At 35.6% G+C, this 13,596-nt stretch overlaps 1 protein-coding gene across 3 annotated transcripts in view; it reads left to right on the top strand.

The window, feature by feature from the left end:
* The window catches only part of LOC113004637, a 124,306-nt gene that overhangs the window by 70,796 nt on the left and 39,914 nt on the right, over positions 1–13,596 (top strand). For all 3 annotated transcript variants that reach the window (XM_026138594.2, XM_026138593.2, XM_026138595.2), the window contains exon 3: positions 6,010–6,177. In XM_026138594.2, the coding sequence (XP_025994379.1) occupies positions 6,010–6,177 (168 nt within the window). The remainder of the gene's footprint in view (positions 1–6,009; positions 6,178–13,596) is intronic.

Raw genomic sequence — 13,596 nt, 5'->3', positions numbered from 1 at the left:
CCATCCGAACATGAAAGAATCCGTTGATCAAATCAAGAGTACTAAAAATAAGCGCGCCCTGCAACATATCGAGCTGGTCCTCGATCAATGGTAGCGGATACCTGTCCTTAATGATTTTCTTATTTATTAAGCGATAATCCACGCACAGTCTAAATGAACCGTCTCTTTTCCAAACCAGTACCACCGGGCTTGCATAATCAGACGTAGATGGCTGAACAATTCCCTCGTCAATCCATTGATCAATCTGCGCATTGACCTTCGCTCTCTCGAACGCCGCTAATCGTCTCGCGGATTGATAGACGGGCTCCTCATCTTTAAGTACGAGTTTCATCCGTACTTTCGGTTCACAAGTTTTTCTTGGCTTATAACTATTCACTAATTTTTTTATCGCTAATTGCTGTTCAAAATCTTTGATGTGCGCAATATCTACAAAATCCGCCTCACACGCTTCGCTCTGAGTCACATCTATTTTAAGTATCTCCGGTACATTCTCGCGTTCCTCGACATCTACTACTTCCGATGCAACACTAGAGCTTTCGACAACACAAGCGTTTCTTACGACGCCAGCATTCTCGAAAACATCAACGCTCTCCGTGTCTTTGCGCGTCCCCTGCAACAACGGACGGACAGTCACTCTGCCACCCCTGATATTTATATCAGTTAGATCTAGGAAATTCGTTTCCAACAATAATTTATGCCATAAAAAGGTATCCGACACCACATGTATGCGAACAGGATACAAATATTCATCTACTTTAAGTGTGGCTTGGAACTCCCTTAACGTCGCGTTGTTGCTCGAACCCACGCCATCGAATAGTTTACTAGGCTGCAATCGCGGGAGACCTAGTCCGATATATTCGTCCGCTCGAATCATACTAATATCGCTTCCCGAATCTATCAATGCCTCCATCTCGCGATCATTAACCGAAACACTTTTAAGATATTTACGACGCAAAACTCCCGATACCGCGCAACTCTCCTTCGTTTTCTTTACACATTTCGACGCGATGTGTCCACGCTCTCCGCATTGAAAACACTTGACACCTTGGTCTTTGGTTGGACATTTTGCGCTAATATGGTTGCGATCACCGCAAATAAAACAATGCGTGACTTTATCCGGCAATTTCTTGCTCTCACCACTACCAGCTGCTTCCTTCCGATCGCCTCTGCTCCGATCGCCTAACCGTTTATCCGACCCTGACTTTGCTGTGCCGAAGACACCTCGGTCTCGAAGGCTTATTCCCTCGAACGCCCTCCAAGAGTCCATCCGCTCCCACAAACCGCTGAATACGTACCTGGTCTCGCAATATCACGTCTGGGATGCCCTCAATCACGTGCTCAAGCATCTCGCTGTTGTCAATCGGCACCCGATTGCCCAAGATGATTTTTTCATGATAATATTCATGGAAAGTCTCGTCCTTCTTCCACACTCGTTCTTCGAACTTCCTACGCGTCAACAATCTGCTCTGTCGACGGAAAAACACGGCTCTCAACTCGTCCAGCAAACAATCGAAGGTCATCACAATGTGTTCTGACTTTGAGTGTAACCACTCGAGCGCCTTCCCCCTGAGTCGCATACCGATGAGTATCCTAGCGGCATCATCTTGTAGCTTGTAGGTCGTCTTAAGCAACCTCAACTGTTTTTCCCATACCTCGTACGCATTGGATTTACCGTCGAAGGTACCCAGCAAGTCCGCCACTGCTGTTATTGTCGTTCGCGCTGGTCCAACCTGCGTCGGAATGTCAGGGCCACCGCTGTTTACCGTCGTCGCTCTCAATTGTCCGCTCTGGGCCGACTCATCATGGCCGCCGCCGCTCACCGTCACCGTTCCCGCTTGCTCGATTTGGGCTGGAACATCATGGTCGTCACCGTGCACCGCCGCCGCCCCCGCCCGCTCGATCTGCAACAACCTCCGTGTCGCCTCCAACTCGAGCCTCACCACCGCCAACTCGCGCTCGGCCAATTCCTTCTCCCTTCGGCTAAGCTCAATTTCTCGCTGCTGACTCGCCGTCGCCCGCGCGCTCGCCTCACCGGCCTGCTGCGAATCGTCGACGCAGCCGCCGCCACCATCCCGCTCGTCATCCATCCATCCACCGGACGGATCTTCCTCCATCAGACGCGAGATCAGTTCGGTCTTCGTGCCGACACTAGACAGCCCACGTGCCGCCGCCAACTCCGTTAACGCAGCCACCATGAATTTGCTCGGATCCCTCATTACGCCGACTGCACCTTGCAATTCACCGTCTTTTGATCCGCTAGCAAAACTGTCTCTCTCACTTTGCTGCACAAACCTTCCGACCTCTCTCGAGTCGTCCGTCCCTCTCACTCTCGCACCGCTGAACTATGTATGTCGTCGAAACTTCTCGATGCTTCTCGCGTATTTCTCGTATTCGAACACGCCCCCGAATGTCTCGTGGCTATCCCGGACGAGCCCCCAATTGTAGGATAATTTTCGATAGTATCGAGGGCTAATGATCGGACACTCACGCTATTTAACTGGCCGAAAAAATAAGAGCTATTTATTAAGAGACAGTTTCACGGCTAACGACTCGCCAGGACGAGACTCTAACCGCACGTACACATTGCGAAAAACACCTGCACGGATCACGGTTGGTCTTGATGTATCTCGCGCTCGCAAGCTCGCCGGTATCGCCACGCGGGCCTCTCGCTACCAGCGCCGCGGTGACTAGAAATTACAGTCTTTACAGAACGCGGCAGGGCCGTGCTAATTACAGGCCCTACAGTACTTTCACAGTACAACAGAGTTGTGAGGTTTGAAAGCTACAGTGTACTGTAAATTTCAAGCGGGATAACTTGGAAAGTACTTAACGAAAATAAACTTTTTTGTAGGGTTTTAAAAAACTCTCGAAATTGACTACAAGAAAATGCCATAAAAAATGTAATGTTAGAGTATCGGTAGTTCCCTAATTAAAGGGTATCGGTATTTCCCTAACATTCTATATTTTTTATTGCATTTTCTTGTAGTCGATTTTAAGAGCTTTCCAAAACCTACCAAAACAGTTTATTTTCGTTAAGTACTTTCCGAGTTATGACGCTGGAAAGTTACAGTACACTATAGTTTTCAAACCTCACAACTCGGAAAGTACTCAACAAAAATAAACTTTTTTGTAGGGTTTTGGAAAACTCTTAGCACCAGCTATTAGATTCTGGAATCAAAAATAAGGTTTTTTATTTAAAAAAATTAATGTGATTTTGATCTGACTTTGGCGACGCCATCCAAGGTCAAACAGATAAAAATAACTTTCACTGATCCTATATAACATCTACAAATTTCAACTTGCTATCAAGATTTGTTTAAAAATTATTTAAGTGTTCTCAAACTTTTGACGGGCACCGTATACAGGGTAAACCATGACGGTTATCCCAACATTTTATCATAAGAGATGACATATCGATTGCAACTGTAAAGCTGAAATCCCATAGATTAATATTTGCCGCGTATCGTATAATAAATTAAAGGTGTTCCACGTTTGTTGCGCCAGTTTTAAAAAGTTGATTGGTACACACACACACACACACACACACACACACACACACACACACGCACGCACGCACGCACGCACGCACGCACGCACACACACGTGCACACACACACACACACACACACACACAATATATCATTAGGATAGCTACTTGGTCTACTTGAATTTGTTTCATTTAATCCAGTTTTAGTCTATTGCTTCTTAAAATAAATGTTTTTGGAAAGTTCAAAATAATAACATTAAATATTTGTGAAACGTTTTTAAAATATTCAAGGTTCTAATTTGGATGTTTTTAATTTATGCCCAAAATGAATATTTTAAATATGTTTTTAAAATGTCACTGTGTTATCTGGATTATTAATTTTATATATAATTACCCAGCAAACACAGATTATAAATGCAACATTGCATTGAAGTAACGTGTGAGATAACAAATGTTACCTCACAGTCATGTAAATGCAATCTAGATTATAATTTGAGTACAGTATAATGATTTTATATATCCATTACATTTAATTGTTATTTCCTCACAATATTGAACTCACAGCAACGTAACAAAAATTATGTAACAGATTGTATGTTGAAACAATATTGATATTATATTATAATAGTCACATGTTACGTTGATATAATGTAACTATGTTCTATGAGTGAGAAGTTACAACTAACATGGACGTTACATGTAATGCATACGCTATATCGCGGTTACCTTTAAGTTTATTGCATCAACATTGTTATTATATAACTGTGTTTGGTGGGTATGATCTAACAAGGAAAGGTCGCGAGGTGTCCCCCTCCGATTTTAACGAGCCTTTAATACATTGTAATACAGATAAAAATAAGGAACAGTACTTTTTTTTACCTGTCCGTTTTTACTTTTAGGTTGTGAAACACTCTTTTGAAGGAAATTGGTTTTTTTTCTTTTAAAGCTTATATTGTTGAAACTATAAGAAATAGAAAAAAATATAAAAAAAAATTTTTTTATACTTTTTCCCACCATTTATCTTTATTTCTTTTTATAAGCAAAATCTTTTAATTAAAATGTTTTTTTCTGTCTCTTATAATTTTGACGACATACGCTTTGAAAGTAAAAAAAACTAATTTTCTTCTAAGGGATGTTTCACCCCCCCCCCCAAAAAGTAAGATTGGGCACGTATAAAAAAATACGTGTCCTTTATTTTGATCTGTTCTACAACATATTAAAGTCAAAATCAAAGGGGGACACTTCCATACTGCACAGATGGGTGCGAGTACCATGCGTTATGGAGTGCTTTTTAATTATTTTTGGAAAATGGAAATATCGCAACATAACGTTTTCATATATCATTAAATTTGTAATAAAATAAGCTTTATTTTGCTTATAAAAGAAATAAAAATTTTGAAAAAAGTAGTTAAGTGGTGGAGGAAGATGTAAAATTTTTTTTAAATTTTATTTTATTGCTGTTATAAAGTACTTTTCAAACTATTTAACTTTCAATTACAATATTTTTCTCTACTTCTTATAGTTTCGACGATATACGCTTCAAAAGAAAAAAACCGATTTCCTTTAAAGGAGTGTTTTACCCCCTAAAAGTGAAAACGGGCACGTATAAAAAATGGTCGTGTCTCTTATTTTTATCTGTACTACAACTTATGAAAGACTCGTCAAAATTGAATGGGGACACCTCGAGACCTTTCCTTGTAAGAACGAGAATTAGTTAAATGATATGAATAGAAATTAAAAGAGAGTTTGTCACAAGAAATTTACAATTAGATCGAAACAGAATTACAAGTTTGTTATGGATATTTTGATCGTACGTTGTAAATATAACAGGCCTTGTGTCTTGTTCGAAACATATACAGATAGTTTTATTGTAAAAATTATGTTGTAAAATTACGTTAACAAGCATCTAATGTATATCTTTTATTATCATGTCATGCTAATAAATTTTATGTGCACACAAATAGCTTTTGCCGACCCTCATAGAACAAATTTTGTTTTCAGCTATATAATATTTAAACTTTAAACATTTTAATTTTAACGTACGCGAACAAACCTATTCGCACGTGTTTTATCTAGTTGTTTTACATAAGATTATACATAAAAAAGTTCCACTCACACACAATGGTAGTTCCACAGACCTAACAAATATTTGCTACCGTGCCGTTCAAATTTTAATTGACCATATCAATCGAAAGAAGAGATTTCAAACTTTTTTACATCTTGGTTCGAACCTTCTATCTTATTCCGTCTTCACACAGCAAGCGTTTGAAACTTCATATGGGGTCTCTCAGACCCACTTATGTGTTTAAAGGTTAAGTAGCACTATTAAATTTATCGCTTCGGATTATATCCGTTTTAATTTCCTCGAGAAATACAGGCTTTTGTAACATCCGTCTTTTAACCTTAATAAACAATGTAAATATATATTTAAATGTTGCGCAAGTTTACGTATGTAAATGCGTGTTTACATGTTTATATTGAAAACACAAGAAAAATACAAATAAATTAATTATATTTTACAGGTGTCAATGCTATGCAATGTTATCAGTGCAACAGTCGCAATAATAGCCAATGTGCCGAACTTAAGCCTCCAGATTCTATGAAGATAGATTGCTCAAATCTTAAAGATGGTGCAAAGTATACAATGTGTCGAAAAATTACACAAGTCATCGAATTTAGTGTCAATGGCTGTACGTATTTAATCGTAAGATACCCAAGCCGAATAAGGCCCACCTAACATATTTTATTTTTTATAAATTCTATTTACAAAGATATTGAAATAAACTAAATGAGAATAAAATGTTTATTTCAACCACTCGCCAAAATAAAATTATGTTTTATATAAGACATTTTTAAGTAAACAAAAAAAAATGTTTTTAAACTCTGACATTGGGCCTTATTAAATTTTTGTGCTTTTAATAAGACCCGAATTAAAAATAAATTAAAAATAACAAAGGAATTAAATATTATTTTCCAACTCACTGTTAAAATGATTGTTAATCACAAACACGAAATCCTTGAAGATTTATTATACTAGTAAAACATCACAATTATTTTTAATTTTGTCTATAATTAATATTTTAACTATAAGAAATTCTGGCTATTTTAGTGCAATTTTAGCTTATGGAAAGTTAGTATCATTGAAAATCGTTATTTTCTGTTGCAAGCCACATACATAATAAACAAATGACAATGGCTATAACAATTAATGTACAAATGGGCCTTATTTATTAATACATTATTTATAAAAAAGTATATTTATTCCAAAAAATTGATATACATATTTGTTTTTTCTTATAGTTAGAAAGTTGAATAATATTATAATATGTTGTAATAAACTATAAAATAATGTATACTTATTAAATTTACAACACATTTTTATAAAAACAACTGATTTATCCATTTTTTTACAAGCTTTCGTTGCACTGAATAAATGTGTTGCCAGCGGTATTAATTTCCTATTTAGTTTTTATCTACTTCCTATGATATATCTTTTAAGCATATATTTCAAATATAAAGTAAGTTTTTAAATGGTAAATTTAAAAGTGGGCCTTATTTAATACTGGACCTTATTCGGCTCAAGTACCTTATATTAATATCATTATATGATTTATTTAACATATTTATATTAATTATATCATAATTTACTTTTATATTTAGAGAACTCAATATATCTATTATCGAAATATCTGTGAATTTTCCCTACAAAAACCAAAGAGGCCAAAACAGTTAAATATTTCGGAAACAAATTATTTTTATTTTTAAGTATTTGTGCAATTAATTTTTTTTGTATATAATAAATGTAAGAATAAAGTTGTAAACTTTGATTAATATTTTAAAATCATATATAAAAAAAAAATTAGGTCTGAGTAGTTATATAGTGCCATTTCTAGATAAGTATGTGTTAGTGAATGTATGTGTGCATGGGACATCACAGGGCAAGGGCTTGGGGGGACTTAAGAGTACAGGGGATAACATCACGTGGGGAAGGGAAAACCACTCTTAGGCCCAGTTTTTCATTATCTGGTTAACTTGTAGTTAAACTTAACCTGATGTTTCAATGAGCTTCACCTATGGCATCATCATGAGTGAAGCTCATTGGATAAAACATCAGGTTAAGTTTAACCACAAGTTAACCGGATAATGAAAAATCGGGCCTTACTCTTGTATCACTCTCTCTTTCTCTCTCTGTCTGTCTTTTATTATTGCTACTCTCTCTTTCTTTCCCGTATAGTTTACTACTAATTTAATTAAAACGATTTTATATCAAACTCTTAGTTAAAGATTTTTCTTCAGCTAAATTAAATGTTATTTTTTTTCAAATTCAACCATATATAATAACCATGTATAATAATTGAAAAATTTGAAAAAAATTTTGGGTGATGAAGGTATTTTGTTAAACAAAACAAAAAAATTTTTTCTTTACAACTTTAAAGTACTCATTAAATCGTACAACCTTTGTAAAAAAATTTTTTTTCTGTCTTCTACTTTCGATGATATTTGCCCTGAAAAAGAAATACTTTTTTTTTTTTCAAAGGGATGTTTTCCCCTCTAAACATGAGATTTCGTCGATATAAAAAAATACGAATCTCTTAGATTTTTGTGTTTAACAACATATTTCAAGAAGAATCAAATCGGCGCCGAACACCCGTGACATGTTCTTTGTTAGAAAGAAAGTTAATAAATTAAAGTTTGTTAAAATCAAAAAGTTAAAAATTAAATTTAAAATTAATAAAGTTAAGAATAAAAGTAAGAGCGACAAATACAAGTCAGGCGCGGTAAACGGTGCGCAAAGAAAGATAATGACAATCACATGGATTTTATAAAAATTTAATAATAAATATCGCGAACGTTTCGGCTCTAGTTTTGAGCTATTTTCAGCGCAAATACATCAGAAAGTAGGTTAGATTATGTTCCATCTGTAGTGAAGTTGAGGGTTTCCTTGTCAAGAAGTGACATACATTACGAGTTATTTGGCTCGAAAATGTGTACAGTCGTGAGCTAAAAGATTGCAACACATTTTCATTGATGGTTTTTGAAACGTAGACTTGCTCATCGATCGGCGAACGTAATTGGTTGGATCCACAGGTAAGAACCAATTACGTTCGCCGTTCGATGAGCAAATCTACATTCCAAAAACCATCGAAGAAAATGTGTTGCAACCTTTTAGCTTACAACTGTACAAGCTCACACTGTAAATGAGAAGAGCCCGAAAGAGTTAAATGACGCTTCAGAAGAGTAGGGGTGGGGGGAGAGACTCACCTCAAAAACAGATGTAGTCAAAATTTTTAAACAGTTGATGCTCAACGGAAATAAAAGTTGCAACATTAAAAAGCTCTCCAAGTGAAACTTATTACAATAAAATATTGCAGGTACAAATAAGTACACAAGCGATCATTAATGCCTACCCTAAGGAAGTTAGGCGCGTTCCAGATACATGCATCTAGGTGTTCATCACACATAATTGTTATCTGATTTGCCAGATTGATCAGATTTAACAATCATGCGTGATAAACATCTAGGTGCGGTGCATATATCTGGAATGCGCCTAACTTCTTTAGCGAAGGCATTAATAACCGCTTGTGTACTATTAAAATCCAGAGATTTAAAATGAAACGTTGCGAACTCGGTTATAATACGGACCGTACAGTACAGTGGTCAGAGAGGTACTAAACCAGTAAACAAATACTTCAAGTCATCTCCGATATAATGTAATATAAATAAGCACAAAACAAACACGTGAAAAAACCAAAACACATTATAGATTATTGACGATCAACAAGTAAGCCTGATGTAGACATTCAGTGTCAGACTGTAAGTTAAGACCATTTAATTGTTGATTAATGTGTACCTACTTTCATTACTTTTTTCACAAACGACTTATCTCTGAGATAAGTCGTTTGTGGAAAAAGTAATGAAAGTAGGTTTGAGAACAAAGCGGGCAGTATTTAGAAATTTATCTCTCGGAATCTTACAATGATTTGAAATATATTCTCATCTGTTGTAAAGGCTGTTAATGGCTAAATCAGTGGGAATGTTAGTAAAAAAAGAAGTCACGTCGAGAGTGTAATTATCTTCTAAATGCATTAAACTATAACTTTTCGCACCCTGTCTCACAGAAGCGTGGTGTTATTATGGCCATCGTTGATTGCGCCTTTCTTTTGTTCCATCCAAAATTTCACGAGAAGAACTTGGAACTCATAGTCAATATTTTTTTAGACAATCTAAGATTATCCCTTGGATTTCATCTTTATTCACTATTCGGGTTCGACCGAGATGTCTCTTTGCTAAGAAATCCAAAAAGCATGTCAAAACCATTTTAGACGTAGAAGAAAAATTACATGGTTTACCGTGCCTTACGTTCCTTTAACCCTTAAACACGTAAGTGGGTCTGAGAGATTCTATATGAAGTTTCAAACGCTTCCTGTGTGAAGACGGAATGAAATAGGAGGTTCGGACCAAGACGTAAAAAAAGTTTGAAATCTCCTCTTTCAATTGATATAATTGATCAACTTTTTTGGTCAACTAGAATTCGAACGGCACAGCAGCAAAGTTTTGCTAGGGTCAATGCGACCCATATAGTGTGTAAGTAAAACTTTTTCTGTGACTATTTTACATAAAAGAGCTGGACAAAATACGTTCGAACAAGTCGGTTTGCGGATATTACTCGCATATACTCTGTTTAAAGTTGGAATACTATAAAATGCTGTAGAAAAAAAAGTTTTTCCGAAATTTATCAATTTTCAATTTTAGACACGATTTCATAAGAAATACCTCATATTTGCTTTGTTACATAAGTACATTTTTTAATAGAAATCACAATGATATAATTTTTTTTAAAAGTATGAATCTTTAACTTTAAAACGCCGTATTGTAAAGTTTTTAAACGTTTTTTGTTGCAAAGATATGATTTTTTTTAAAGTAGATTTTTAGATGCCCAAAAATACCTCATATTCTCCATGTTACATAATTATATTTTTTAAAAGGAATAATTTTGCCAAATTTTATTTTGAAAATGTGACTCTTTAGCTTTAAAACGCCGTATTTGAAAGTCCTTAAAAGTTTTTTGTTGCGGAAATATGATTTTTTGAAGAAAAAGTGGATTTTTGATCAATTTCTCATTTTTGCTTAATGATTTTTCCTTTATAACTTTACAATAAAATATTTTGCGGCAATGCCAATTGTGCAGTCGCACTCCTGAAATTCTGAACTTTTATTTAAAAAAAAATTGTAGAAAAATATTGATTGTAATCAAAGTTATAGCTTCTCAAAGTTGAAAAAGTTTCCCAAACCCGAAAATGTGTTTCCGTATTTTACAGGATTGGTGTGTTTAAGGGTTAATCTCTGACCAATTTAATAATATTTTTAGAAACTCGAATATTAAAACTGCCTTTTACAGTATGAATAAACTCAGTAAATTTCTTAAAGTTCAGAAAGATTTTCTTCCAACCTTTTCTCGTAAAAATATAATTTATAAAGTGTCTTGCCGCGAATGCGATGCGTCTTACGTCGGACAAACTGGTAGACAGTTAAAAACACGTATATCTGAACATCGAAATCATAACCGTAAAGGTATCTGTACCAATTCTGTTATTACCAATCATAGAATTCAATCGGGGCATGAGTTTGATTGGGACGGCGTTCAGATACTTGATCATGAGAGGTTTTTTCACAAATGATTCATCTCAGAGATGTTACACATTAATCAACAATTAAATGGTCTTAACTTAGTCTGATACTGAATGTCTACACTACGCTTACTTGTTGATCGTCAATAATCTATAATGTGTTTTGGTTTTTTTACGTGTTTGTTTTGTGCTTATTTATATTACATTATATCGGAGCTGACTCAAAGCATCTGTTTACTGGTTTAGTGCCTCTCTGACCACCATACTGTACGGTCCGTATTATAACTGAGTTCGCAACGTTTTATTTTAAATCTTTGGATTTTGACAGTACCTATTTCTACCTGTGATGTTTTATTGTAAGTTTTACTTGGAGTGCTTTTTGGTGCTGCAATTTCTGTTTCCGCTGAGCATCAATTGTTTAAAAATTTTGACTACGTCTGTTTTTGAGGTACGTCTCTTTCCCCCCACCCCCTTACTGAAATGTCACTTAACGCTTTTGAGCTCTTCTCATTTACAATGTAAGCTTGTACACATTTGAACCAATTGAGGATGGCTCAAAACGAGAGCTAAAACCTTAGCAATATTTATTATTAAATTCTTATGAAATCCATTATTTTATTTGCGCACCATCTATCGCGCTTGACTCGTATTTGCCGCTCTTACTTTTATTCTTACATTTTCACGTGCTCTTTTCTTGATATTTGATAAAATTAAATTAAAAATTTGTAATTTTTTACATTATTATTTATAATAAATTTAAATGTTTTCATAATTTTTAGACCTCTATCTTTATTTTTTAATAAAATAGACCTACTGGAGAAACCACTTTACAAATAATCAACAATAAAATATTGCATCAAACTAGTACCCTGTATAATAACTAGTACCTTATGAGTGATGTGGAAAGCTATTGTGGAATGCCATTTAAAATACTATAATTATATTAGGGTCAGTCAAATAAAAACGAGACAGACTGTATAACGAGCATGGCGCGGAAGTTGGTAATCTTTTTTGGTGTATTTATAGACGTGTCTTTTATTGGGAATTAAGGGAGGACAGCGTAAATGTTCACCGCCGTGTCATTTGTTTGTTAGACATACTCGAAGTGAGATCAGCGCGTCATGTGTTTGTCCGATATTATTATGGAGGCCAGGAAAGAAGAACAGCGAGGTGTAGTGCGGTTTTTGACTGCGGAAAAGCTGTCAGAAAATATAATTTATGCCCAAATGTCTGCTGTGTATGGCAAACACAGTATGTCACGTGCGCATGTGTTTCCGTGGAATAAATAAATTCGAGAAAATCGTTTATTCCATACAAACATACGCGCACGTGACATACTGTGTTTGCCATACACAGCAGACATTTGTGCATGAATTGCATTTCCTAACACCCCTTATACAGTCTGTCTTGTTTTTATTTAACTGACCCTACTATATTATTGCAATTATTATAAGAAACACACGTAATACATTATTAGAAAATTCAACAAAAATCAAATTAAGTACAAAGGCTAATGAGAGTCGGCGCGGTTAATAATGCGCAAAACAGATAAATCAGACATAGATAAAAATTCTTTGTTTATTCAATAAAAGTTTGAGCGTTTTGATTTTACTATGAGGTCATCATTAACGTATTAATAAGTTTAAGTAACAAAATTCAATTGAATTATCTGGTCATCGTCGATCCGGTATGCCAAAGAGTCACTCACAGTTTATCGAACCCAAAGTGCTAATTTTCCACTGTGTATATTGTCAAAGGAGATGGTTTGATAACCCCCAAAATACAGACGAGGACCAGTAAAGCAATATATACGCAACTATTTGAAACATGTTTAATCTATGAGACACAATTAAAATTCTGCTTCACTATAATATGGTGTTTCTAACAATGTTACTTCTAAGTGACTCAGCTCATTAGCCTTTGTAGATAGATAGATAGATAAATCTTTATTGTTCCCCTTGGGGTCTTCTTAATGTACATATAAAGATAACTTAACCTAATTTTATTCACTATCTTACAACTAACTTATCCTAACTACATATTAATACGCTATTCCTACACACACACACACACACACACACACACACACACACACACACGCACGCACGCACGCACGCACGCATACACGCATACACGCACACACGCGCACACATGCGCACACAAACCCGGGACTTCCGCTTTTGTCGCAAGCCATCCACTTATTTTTCTTCTCTTACTCTATTTTATTTACATATTTACATACTTCAAGGCTCAATCAGTCATTTACTCTCTCATCCTCTCACATCCTCATACACATACACATACACATCTACACACACTCGTTCTTACGCTCTCTCTCCCTCTCTTTCACTCTTCCGAACACTCTCTCTCCTCCTCCTCTCCACCCAATTTTTCTCCGTTTGTCTTTCCGCCCTCTCTAATTTTTTTATCCACTCCTTCCCCTTCCCGCCTTCCCTTAAAACTTCCTCCACCTTTTTCTCC

This window comes from Solenopsis invicta, chromosome 4, assembly GCF_016802725.1.
Source record: "Solenopsis invicta isolate M01_SB chromosome 4, UNIL_Sinv_3.0, whole genome shotgun sequence".
Taxonomy (NCBI): Eukaryota; Metazoa; Arthropoda; class Insecta; order Hymenoptera; family Formicidae; genus Solenopsis; species Solenopsis invicta.
The sequence above is the reverse complement of the archived record's forward strand: the minus strand, read 5'-3'. Positions and strand labels throughout refer to the sequence as shown.